This window comes from Takifugu rubripes, unplaced genomic scaffold, assembly GCF_901000725.2.
Source record: "Takifugu rubripes unplaced genomic scaffold, fTakRub1.2, whole genome shotgun sequence".
Taxonomy (NCBI): domain Eukaryota; kingdom Metazoa; phylum Chordata; class Actinopteri; order Tetraodontiformes; family Tetraodontidae; genus Takifugu; species Takifugu rubripes.
The window spans coordinates 520,889-533,388 of record NW_021821632.1 but is presented as its reverse complement, the minus strand read 5'-3'; the positions used below and the strand labels follow the sequence as shown (position 1 = coordinate 533,388).

Here is a 12,500-nt window from a genome sequence, read left to right as displayed (position 1 = left end):
ACACACGCACACACACACACACACACACACAGACACACACACACACACACCCTGGAGTGTGGTTAGGAACCATTTATTGTGTACTCAGTTGTAGAGAAGAGCAGCAGAGTCACGCTCCAGTTGGTGGTTGGAACAGTCAGAACGTGGGTCACCTGAGTCTCAGCCCCCCCCCCCCCCCCCCCCCCCCCCCCCCCGTAGGTCAGGGGCCAGACAAGGCCACTGAAGTCCCAGGTGTGTTCGGGCTGAGCTGGTTCCTGGGGCCAGGGACCAGGGACCAGGGCTGGCAGGCTCCTGATCCTGATTAACTATCCCGTCAGCCTTGAATAGTCCTGCTCTACTGAACAAGGGGCTCCTGTCTGTGGAGGAGCAGCTGATCTTTGTGGGACCTCCATCTGCTGCTGGATGAGACGCTCCCGTGACTCCGCCGACTCTTCTCGCTCGTGCAGCCATGCCTGGAGTGCAGCAGCCAGCGAAGCCATGAGAGAGAACGGTCCATTTGCTGCACAAACGTCTCAATCATCGACAACATTAACATCTCAAAACACGACTCGCTCTCATCTTTTCGTCCTAATGCGACATTTCACACGTTTAAAGTGAGAGGAGCTGCGCGCCAGGAAGAGCCTCTCACGAGTTCAGCGCCACCAAAGCCCTGACGGGGCTTCAGAAGCAGCTCCTGCATGCTGGCAGTGACCCGAAGGCAGAACTCACTGCTGAGGTGGATCCGTCTCACGTCTTTATTGGGAGGCATGGCAACCGTTAGGAGCCAGGAGAGGAGCTCCACAGCCTCCGCCGACCCGCAGCTGCGTTTAGCTTGCTGAGCTCGCCGTGTCGCGCAGGAAAATCCTTTGACGGTTGGTTTCCTGCAAACTACAGAAGCTTCGGCTCCGCTTCTGTGTGGAAAAACATTCCGGGGTGAGTCTGTCTGCCAGAACCCGGAATAACGAGTGTTTGAATGTGGCTCCGCCAGGAGAAGAGGAAGCCGCATCTGAAGGTATCAGAGAGTTTTTAGTTTGGGCTGTTTTACGAGGCAACGCAGCACAGTTAGCTGCTAGCTTTAGCCTGTGGCTCCCCTGTGGGCTCTGCAGAATCAGACCTTCTGATGGATGATGGTTCCCAGGTTAGAGCCTGAAGTGTCCTGATGTGGCTCCACGGAGGGAACGGTTCCTTTGCTCCAGCTAACATATTAGCACCAACATCAGTTAGCTGCTAGCTTTAGCCTGTGGCTCCCCTGTGGGCTCTGCAGAATCAGACCTTCTGATGGATGATGGTTCCCAGGTTAGAGCCTGAAGTGTCCTGATGTGGCTCCACGGAGGGAACGGTTCCTTTGCTCCAGCTAACATATTAGCACCAACATCAGTTAGCTGCTAGCTTTAGCCTGTGGCTCCCCTGTGGGCTCTGCAGAATCAGACCTTCTGATGGATGATGGTTCCCAGGTTAGAGCCTGAAGTGTCCTGATGTGGCTCCACGGAGGGAAAGGTTCCTTTGCTCCAGCTAACATATTAGCACCACCATCAGTTAGCTGCTAGCTTTAGCCTGTGGCTCCCCTGTGGGCTCTGCAGAATCAGACCTTCTGATGGATGATGGTTCCCAGGTTAGAGCCTGAAGTGTCCTGATGTGGCTCCACGGAGGGAACGGTTCCTTTGCTCCAGCTAACATATTAGCACCAACATCAGTTAGCTGCTAGCTTTAGCCTGTGGCTCCCCTGTGGGCTCTGCAGAATCAGACCTTCTGATGGATGATGGTTCCCAGGTTAGAGCCTGAAGTGTCCTGATGTGGCTCCACGGAGGGAAAGGTTCCTTTGCTTCAGCTAACATATTAGCACCAACATGAGTTAGCTGCTAGCTTTAGCCTGTGGCTCCCCTGTGGGCTCTGCAGAATCAGACCTTCTGATGGATGATGGTTCCCAGGTTAGAGCCTGAAGTGTCCTGATGTGGCTCCAGGGAGTGAACGGTTTCTTTGCTCCAGCTAACATATTAGCACCACCATCAGTTAGCTGCTAGCTTTAGCCTGTGGCTCCCCTGTGGGCTCTGCAGAATCAGACCTTCTGATGGATGATGGTTCCCAGGTTAGAGCCTGAAGTGTCCTGATGTGGCTCCAGGGAGTGAACGGTTTCTTTGCTCCAGCTAACATATTAGCACCACCATCAGTTAGCTGCTAGCTTTAGCCTGTGGCTCCCCTGTGGGCTCTGCAGAATCAGACCTTCTGATGGATGATGGTTCCCAGGTTAGAGCCTGAAGTGTCCTGATGTGGCTCCAGGGAGTGAACGGTTTCTTTGCTCCAGCTAACATATTAGCACCACCATCAGTTAGCTGCTAGCTTTAGCCTGTGGCTCCCCTGTGGGCTCTGCAGAATCAGACCTTCTGATGGATGATGGTTCCCAGGTTAGAGCCTGAAGTGTCCTGATGTGGCTCCACGGAGGGAACGGTTCCTTTGCTCCAGCTAACATATTAGCACCAACATCTAGAAAGGGCCACCTTGCTGCTGCCGGGGGAAGTGGGGGGTTAGACCCAAAAGGAGTGCGCACACGTCTTAGATGTCGCCTCCTCCACAGCCCCCCTCCCGGGGTGAAGATGCTGCTGTGTTATCCACACACGGCGGCCCAGCAGCTGTGGCCCCGCCCATCCGGGACCTGGCCACCGGGCAATGAGCGGGCCAGTGGGACCGGGATGAACTGGCATCAGGCCACGTTTCACCTCCCTGCTTCACTTAACCTGACAGCCTCACTGGGCTCCAATTTCTATTCCGCATCCCATCATTTCCCTGAGCCAAACCTTCTTGGCAACAGCGGCGTGTTGTGGAAGGGTTAAGGACAAAATGGAGTGCGCTCATTGTGCCTCCACCCCGGCCCAGCACGCAGGCAGAATCCCTAAAACGGTGCCTGGCCCACATAGATACACCTCCTCATTCAGCCCGGGGACACGGATGCTCGGGACGCAGCCTGACTCACCGCGGAGCAGCACGCAGCCATGAGACGTGCACGCCGCTCCGGCTCCGAGTCACAAACCTCCCTCCTTTATCGCCCTGCTTCCGTGTCTGGATTCAGCTCCGCGTTAATGGAACTGACTTGAAGGGACCAACATGGATCCCGACAGGAAGTGGGGGGAAACGCTCCTCCTGCTGGTGACGGATAAATGTGGCCGAGCAACCGCACGTTCTTGGGGGGGTGTTTGTGAGCTCACAGCAGCACCTCTGTGGAGGTCTTTACCTGGAGGACGCAGCAGCACCTCTGTGGAGGTCTTTACCTGGAGGACGCAGCAGCACCTCTGTGGAGGTCTTTACCTGGAGGACGCAGCAGCACCTCTGTGGAGGTCTTTACCGGGAGGACGCAGCAGCACCTCTGTGGAGGTCTTTACCTGGAGGACGCAGCAGCACCTCTGTGGAGGTCTTTACCTGGAGGACGCAGCAGCACCTCTGTGGAGGTCTTTACCGGGAGGACGCAGCAGCACCTCTGTGGAGGTCTTTACCTGGAGGACGCAGCAGCACCTCTGTGGAGGTCTTTACCGGGAGGACGCAGCAGCACCTCTGTGGAGGTCTTTACCTGGAGGACGCAGCAGCACCTCTGTGGAGGTCTTTACCGGGAGGACGCAGCAGCACCTCTGTGGAGGTCTTTACCGGGAGGACGCAGCAGCACCTCTGTGGAGGTCTTTACCTGGAGGACGCAGCAGCACCTCTGTGGAGGTCTTTACCGGGAGGACGCAGCAGCACCTCTGTGGAGGTCTTTACCTGGAGGACGCAGCAGCACCTCTGTGGAGGTCTTTACCTGGAGGACGCAGCAGCACCTCTGTGGAGGTCTTTACCGGGAGGACGCAGCAGCACCTCTGTGGAGGTCTTTACCTGGAGGACGCAGCAGCACCTCTGTGGAGGTCTTTACCGGGAGGACGCAGCAGCACCTCTGTGGAGGTCTTTACCTGGAGGACGCAGCAGCACCTCTGTGGAGGTCTTTACCGGGAGGACGCAGCAGCACCTCTGTGGAGGTCTTTACCTGGAGGACGCAGCAGCACCTCTGTGGAGGTCTTTACCTGGAGGACGCAGCAGCACCTCTGTGGAGGTCTTTACCGGGAGGACGCAGCAGCACCTCTGTGGAGGTCTTTACCTGGAGGACGCAGCAGCACCTCTGTGGAGGTCTTTACCTGGAGGACGCAGCAGCACCTCTGTGGAGGTCTTTACCTGGAGCACGCAGCAGCACCTCTGTGGAGGTCTTTACCTGGAGGACGCAGCAGCACCTCTGTGGAGGTCTTTACCTGGAGGACGCAGCAGCACCTCTGTGGAGGTCCAGGTCCAGAGTCCGACCCTGCAGGCGTAAAAGCCGCCCGGGCACCTCTGCAGGGGGCCGCTCCTCCACGTGCCCATGCATGTGCACGTCGACCCCGGTGGACATCTGTTGCAGCATCCCAGCCGGCGGTCGTCGGGGAAACCAACCGGTCCCCAGACCAAGATGGCCGCCAGATCGTCCAGCAGGCAGAAATCCGTAGAGCTGCACGACAGAGCAGTAATAACAGGTTAATAAAGGAAGAGGGTGGACCGGTGGGACGTGTCCCAAAGCCAACGCAGCTCTCAGACCTGAGCAAACCACCCTCGGTTCTGGTGCGCTGACGTGTGCTCCGCTGCTGGACGGAGCAGCACGGGCAGATAGTGCAGCCAGAGCCCAGAACCGGTCCTCGTTAGCCTGGCTCGTGCACTGTCCTCAGAGCCAGAGACGCACTCATGTTATTAGTGATGCTGAAACATTGGCAGAGACGTTCCTGAAGGGACCAGAGGACACTGAGCGGTCCTGGTCCCACGGACGTTCCTGAAGGGACCGGAGGACACTGAGCGGTCCTGGTCCCAGGGACGTTCCTGAAAGGACCGGAGGACACTTAGCGGTCCTGGTCCCAGAGACGTTCCTGAAAGGACCAGAGGACACTGAGCGGTCCTGGTCCCAGGGACGTTCCTGAAAGGACCAGAGGACACTGAGCGGTCCTGGTCCCAGGGACGTTCCTGAAAGGACCGGAGGACACTGAGCGGTCCTGGTCCCAGAGACGTTCCTGAAGGGACCGGAGGACACTGAGCGGTCCTGGTCCCAGAGACGTTCCTGAAGGGACCAGAGGACACTGAGCGGTCCTGGTCCCAGGGACGTTCCTGAAGGGACCGGAGGACACTGAGCGGTCCTGGTCCCAGAGACGTTCCTGAAGGGACCGGAGGACACTGAGCGGTCCTGGTCCCACGGACGTTCCTGAAGGGACCGGAGGACACTGAGCGGTCCTGGTCCCAGGGACGTTCCTGAAGGGACCGGAGGACACTGAGCGGTCCTGGTCCCAGAGACGTTCCTGAAGGGACCGGAGGACACTGAGCGGTCCTGGTCCAAGCCTTGGTCCAAGCCTCTGAATGTTGTGAGACAACGTTGGTGCGTCGTCCAGCGTTCCCAAATCCATTCCTGAGTCGCCCCCTGTGCCTGCTCAATCCTGACTTGTGGGGACTCGTGTTGGGACTCTGTGCAGTCCCCCAACAACAGACACTTATTATCGGTGTTTGTCAGTAATTATTGTAAAATGAAGCCAGAAGGAAAATGATCCAAAGTGTGAAAATAAAAAGCTTCAGTATAATTAGCATATTAATGGAGACCGTGTGTTGCTGAAATCGATTTCTTTGCTCCATTTACTGTACTTTCTCAGGTTGTGTCTCACCAGACACACTCATCGCTACACACCCCACTGTGTGTGTGTGTGTGTGTGTGTGTGTGTTCTTTCAGACAGCCGAACTGAAAAATTGCTTTCTAAAGGGCCACTAAAGCATAAAAACACAACAGTAAATCAATAATGTATGAATAACATTCTACCCAGTGTTCTCTTCAAGTGTGGCTTCATCACAGCAAACCGGAGGGAGCCCAACGCTGCAGCATATTATGGGCTGCTTCATTACACCAAACAGGATGTTGTGTTCTCACGCAGCAAAAGTGTGATTTTTCTCTCTGTCGTGATTTTACAGGACTTCCTGCTCCTGTTATAGGAGACCAGCTCGTCCTCTGGGGTTCTTCCTCAGGACAGGTTCAGGTTTCACAGTCCGGTTCAGTCTGACATCATCAGATCCTGTCTAACATTGAACCAGAAACAGATGTTTCACCACTGGACAGCACATGTGATGGTGATCCACACCCTCCACGGGACCAAAGCCTTGCTGTATGCTAACGCGGGTCCTTCAGATCTTCCTCTCAGCTAGCTGTCTCTGCTAGCTGTAAGCAGGGACAAGCATGCTAGCATCTGTGTTGACTTCCAGGTGTGCTGTGGTGTTCGGCCGCTGGAGTGCAACTCTCACTGTTGCTAAGAGACAACACAATAGGACAGTTCTACACTGTTCCAGGGGCTAAGAGCTCAAGTGTGGCCCCCCATGATGGGTCCCAATAAACCACAGGCTGTGGGTGGACACCTCTGGATTTTCCATGAACATTTAAGAGCCTAATGTGTGAATTTGTTGGAATTTCTGTTTGTGCCACCCAACAGATCATTTCCTTCCAGCCTTGTTGTCAATAATCAGGCTGGAACAACAAAAACAGACATTTGAGGGTCAGAGGTCAAAGGAGGGCAGCTGCGTTTTTACCTCGTTTTCTTTAAAATGTTGTTCTGATGTTTTAAGGAGCCTCTTCTGGGTGGAGGTAAAATCAATAAAGCATTTGGGCTGTAATCCGATCCAGTGAGTGGAATAAACCCAGCACCGCGGATCCTTCACGTGGCTTCCTGGAGTCCCGACCCAGAAGAGACTGATGTGGAGCTGATGTTGCCCAGCTGTGCCTGGGTTCTGGCTCCGCCCACAACTACGTGGGCATCCGGCAGAGATATCCCAAACCGGGAAGCAACCACAGCTAAAGGACACCTGGCGCTCCTCATTTGCATATTTCTTCTTTCCGGTTCCGACCACGAGACCCAACGGTCGTGTAACTGAGCGGGAAACGCCGACGATGTCAGTGGGATCGGACCAGCGGGTTCCTCCATTCCTCCAAGGCCGTCCAAGTCCTCCTCGTTGGCCCGGGAACCCGCACGGAACAGAGCCGCAGAACCTTCTCCTGACGCAGGACCCGAGCCGCCGCCCGACTGAATAATTCGGCCTCTTTTGGTGCCGCCTGCCTTGATCTCTCTTTCAAACCCGCTCTTTGTTTTCCCACGTCCGGAGGCTAGGAAATACTTTAGCACACATTTATGCAGCTCTCCTCCGAATAAACGTCATTCTGGCCCGGTTCTGTTGTTGTTTTTAACTCAAAGCTTTGGGATAATAAAACGTTGACCTTCTGGTTGTTTGGACCTGCTCCTTCTACCAGGAGAACCGTTCCACCGGTTCTACGGTTTCATGATGTTCTCATTCATGTTTATGTGGGTCTCACTGGGCTGGTACTGGGCTGGTACTGGGCTGGTTCTGGGCTGGCTCTGGGCTGGTACTGGGCTGGTTCTGGGCTGGCTCTGGGCTGGTACTGTGCTGGTACTGGGCTGGTTCTGGGCTGGTACTGGGCTGGTTGTGTCCTGACTGGTCCTGACTGGTTGTGTCCTGACTGGTCCTGACTGCTTGTGTCCTGACTGGTTGTGTCCTGACTGGTCCTGACTGGTTGTGTCCTGACTGGTCCTGACTGCTTGTGTCCTGGTTGTGTCCTGGTTGTGTCTTGACTGATCCTGACTGCTTGTGTCCTGACTGCTTGTGTCCTGACTGCTTGTGTCCTGCTTGTGTCCTGGTTGTGTCCTGGTTGTGTCCTGACTGGTTGTGTCCTGGTTGCGTCCTGACTGCTTGTGTCCTGGTTGTGTCCTGACTGCTTGTGTCCTGACTGCTTGTGTCCTGGTTGTGTCCTGACTGATCCTGACTGCTTGTGTCCTGACTGCTTGTGTCCTGGTTGTGTCCTGGTTGTGTCCTGACTGCTTGTGTCCTGGTTGTGTCCTGACTACTTGTGTCCTGACTGGTCCTGACTGCTTGCGTCCTGACTGGTTGTGTCCTGGTTGTGTCCTGACTGCTTGTGTCCTGGTTGTGTCCTGACTGCTTGTGTCCTGCTTGCGTCCTGACTGCTTGTGTCCTGGTTGTGTCCTGACTGCTTGTGTCCTGGTTGTGTCCTGACTGGTCCTGACTGGTCCTGACTGCTTGTGTCCTGGTTGTGTCCTGACTGCTTGTGTCCTGTCTGCAGGGACGAGGACATCCTGCGGCTGCGGCCCGGCCGTCCTGCTCCTGCTGTGCGCTCTGCTGAGGGACGCCTTGTCATAATCTGAGGAACTGACCCGCTTCGCACCCCGACCTCGCTCCCCCTCTATGTTCTGTCCCTCAGTGAACCTGTGAAATGCCTGTTTTACTTTAGCCACGCCCCCTCCGCACCAGGCGACGCCCCCATTTCCCAGCAGCCCCTGCTCTTGTAACGCAGCACATTGTTCTGAGCCACCTTCAACACCAGTCACTTTTGAAACCAGCTGGATTCCGTTGCGCCACATCTGTGAACTGGGGCTTCACCTCCCTGGTCCAAACACGGACACTGTTGGATAACTCTCATGGACAAATAACTTTCTAAAGGAGTTTTCTTTTCCTCTCTGTGTGTTCATTGTTCCAAAGAAAAGAATAAAATAAGGATAATTGACATCTGTGTAATATATGATTCTAGATATATTAATCTGTTTAATTTGAAACACCTAGAATAAATGTATGTGCTGTATGTGTACATAGCTGGTGTTGACCAGATTAGCTTGAGCCGTTGCTAACAGGCCCTGAACCGTGCTAATTTAGATGGGTAACATCAGCCATCCCAGGGCTGGAAGGGTCATGACCTTCAGCTGTACTGAACATCCAAATGATCTGCTGTGCATAATTTGACACCATGGTAGTGAAACAATTGTGCATGCTTGTTAGTCTGAAGGTTTAACCAAGCAAACATACATCACTCAAGCTTGTAAGTCACCACTTGAAGTTCCGTGTTCCAGTCTGTTGAATTTATCTTCCATTTTAAATGTACTAGCTTCGATGTGAAAAAAGAGAACGAATATTCTCAAGGTTTGTCCTTTTCTTTTGTACCACATCTTGGGTAGGAATAAAACCAGAATGTCACAGTGTGCGCGTGCTTGAACGTCCTGATGTGGAACCATCCATTTTAGCCTGCCCGTCTTAACGTGGCGTGCTCCCGTGGCCACACGCGCTTCTTGTTACGTGACCGTTCGTCCACTCTGGTTCGTCCTCGTGGATGCCAACACACACACACACACACACACACACACACACTTTTGCAGACACGTTTAATTTTCTTCAGATATATATATATATAGATATATATGCCCCGTATTTGGGGGAGGAAATTCATATTTGAAGTGTCCGATCTATTTTTAGCTTTTATTTTCAGACCTATCATAGAGATTTGTATCCGCACAGAGCATTTATGAGCTTTGACAATCTGCCTCCAACACAGAGACACAGCTGAGAGCTTCGATTGTGGGGATGCGGCCGTTAGAGGTGGGAAATGACTTGATTGGTGGTGTCGGGCCAAGTGCTCCGCGGCAGGCAGCCGTCGGCCGGCAGGGATCGATATTTTATTTTGGCAGAAATCAGCCCTGAGGAGGTGCTATTTTTGCTGAGCTCAAACCAAGCTAAGCTAAGACGAAGCTCCTGCTGGAATCTGACATCCACAACATACACGTGTCGTTGCTGCAGCTCCTGTCAGCTGCTTTATACTCAACTCCCTTTAAGCCTTTATCCACTTTGGAGACAGAATAACAGCTCCTGTACAGGAGGAGCCGGAGCAGCGCAGCAGCTGCCCACCGGGCCACCGGTGGGACCTGTCCCTCCGGGGGTGGAGCCCTCGGTGGCGTTATCGGACAGCTGATCGAACCTCGCCCTCACATCCACGTCCCGCTGCTGGGACTGGGAATGTTTCCTTTAAATGTCTAACGAAGAATGTTCCCCTTGCTCAAAGTTGTGTTTCTGTTAACGAACTGAGATTGAGATGTTTGAACAGGCAGCAGCACTTTGAAGAACGCATGCACAGCTGGACACTGAGAGTCTGTCCGTCCCTCGTGTGAAGAGATGCAGATCTGTTCAACCTGTAAATGAATTATAAGCATGTTTATTTTTAATTAAGAGGCCAGTGATGTTCTGTACTTGTGCCGATGGTGTCATGTACTCATAGTCGAGTGTTAACGAGTCCAAAGTGGGTTTTCACCTCTTGAAACTGAACTCGGGTAAATGTTTTTGACAAAAAAGGAGAAATCTCTCTATATCGAAAACCTTTGCTTTATAGAGCTTCATCCTGAAGCCGCGAGTTTGTGTCTGCAACCAGCTGGACGGGGATGAAGGAGAGACTGAAGGAAGTGGCTTCTGCAGCGTTGGGCAGCGACAGCAGCAGCAGAGCAGCAGCAGCAAAGCAGCAGCTGATCAGCAGCAGCAGCTACAGCAGCAGCTACAGCAGCAGCTACAGCAGCAGCAGCAGCAGCTACAGCAGCAGCAGCTACATCAGCAGCAGCTACAGCAGCAGCAGCTACAGCAGCAGCAGCTACAGCAGCAGCAGCTACAGCAGCAGCTACAGCAGCAGCAGCTACAGCAGCAGCAGCTACAGCAGCAGCAGCTACAGCAGCTACAGCAGCAGCTACAGCAGCAGCTACAGCAGCAGCAGCTACAGCAGCTACAGCAGCAGCTACAGCAGCTACAGCAGCAGCTATAGCAGCTACAGCAGCAGCTACAGCAGCAGCAGCTACAGCAGCTACAGCAGCAGCTATAGCAGCTACAGCAGCAGCTACAGCAGCAGCAGCTACAGCAGCTACAGCAGCAGCTATAGCAGCTACAGCAGCAGCTACAGCAGCAGCAGCTACAGCAGCTACAGCAGCAGCTACAGCAGCTACAGGCTACAGCAGCAGCTATAGCAGCTACAGCAGCAGCAGCTACAGCAGCTACAGCAGCAGCTACAGCAGCAGCTACAGCAGCAGCTACAGCAGCTACAGCAGCAGCTATAGCAGCTACAGCAGCAGCAGTTACAGCAGCTACAGCAGCAGCTACAGCAGCAGCTACAGCAGCTACAGGCTACAGCAGCAGCAGCTACCGCAGCAGCTACAGCAGCAGCAGCTACAGCAGCAGCTACAGCTGCAGCAGCTACAGCAGCAGCAGCTACAGCAGCAGCAGCTACAGTAGCAGCAGCAGCTACCGCAGCAGCTACAGCAGCAGCAGCTACAGCAGCAGCAGCTACAGCAGCAGCTACAGCAGCAGCAGCTACAGCAGCAGCTACAGCAGCAGCAGCTACAGCAGCAGCAGCTACAGCAGCAGCAGCTACAGCTGCAGCAGCTACAGCAGCTACAGGCTACAGCAGCAGCGATGTTCTCTCTCCACCATCACATCTTGTGCTGTGGCTACGCTGCCACAGAACTGACGCGATGTCGATGTGTTTGTTTCTTTGAGTCTTTCACTGCGATGCGTCCCGTCTGTTGAGCTGTCAGAGAAATCTAGTTCTCCTCTCTTAGTTATTGTGTGAAGCTTCTGTACTGCAACACTGCAGCAGTTTGTATTATTATATCGGAACAAAATATTGAAATAAACCATTTTCACAGATGAAATTCAAACGCTGGAGGATTCGTCTGTGGGGGGGGGCGGGGGGGGGGGGGGGGATGCTGAGAGCCAACATCCAGCTGGAGCGGCCCCAGATACACGCCTCCTTCTGGGCAGAATAGAACAGACTGGATCGGTCATTCGGGGTCCTCAGGTCTGACTGCAGCCAGAAGGAGTGGAAAGGTTTAAATAGTCCAGGAATGTTCCAACATGGCCAATATTTACATTCACAGTCCAGTTTCACCAGGTGATGAGTTCCTGCAGGAGCCTCCACAGGCAGTAATAGACTCTCGTCCAAATGTGATCAGGCCCGACTGCAAACACCTAAATGTTCGCACACTTTCATTAGGAGTGAAGAGCAACTCCTGTTGCCTGGAGTCAAGCTTCCTCTGTGGGCGGCTGCTCAGGTGGATCACGCTACAGGTGGATCAGCTGCATCTGCTGGGAGCTTCCTGGAGGAGCTGCAGGTCACGCTGACGCCCGTGCACGTCACGCTGACGCTGGTGCAGGTCACGCTGATGCCCGTGCACGTCACGCTGACGCCGGTGCACGTCACGCTGACGCCCGTGCACGTCACGCTGACGCCGGTGCACGTCACGCTGACGCTGGTGCAGGTCACGCTGATGCCCGTGCACGTCACGCTGACGCCCGTGCACGTCACACTGACGCTGGTGCAGGTCGCACTGACGCCCGTGCACGTCACACTGATGCTGGTGCACGTCACACTGATGCTGGTGCAGGTCACGCTGACGCCCGTGCACGTCACGCTGACGCCGGTGCACGTGTGCAGGCTTCACCTTTAAAAGAAGGTGTTGATACTGAGACCGTCTAACTGACACTTTAAGGCCTCCTAGACCGTCTGACCGACACTTTAAGGCCTCCTAGACCGTCTGACCGACACTTTAAGGCCTCCGAGACCGTCTGACCGACACTTTAAGGCCTCCTAGACCATCTGACCAACACTTTAAGGCCTCCTAGACCGT

At 54.3% G+C, this 12,500-nt stretch overlaps 1 protein-coding gene across 1 annotated transcript in view; it reads left to right on the top strand.

Annotated features, from left to right (window-relative positions):
- Window positions 1–9,045, top strand: part of LOC115248307 (V-set and transmembrane domain-containing protein 2A-like) — a 47,204-nt gene extending 38,159 nt beyond the window's left edge. Inside the window, exon 5 of the mRNA XM_029831948.1 lies at window positions 8,135–9,045. Coding sequence (XP_029687808.1) covers window positions 8,135–8,211 — 77 coding nt within the window. The 3' untranslated portion in view covers window positions 8,212–9,045. The remainder of the gene's footprint in view (window positions 1–8,134) is intronic.
- The last annotated feature ends 3,455 nt before the right edge of the window (window positions 9,046–12,500 follow it).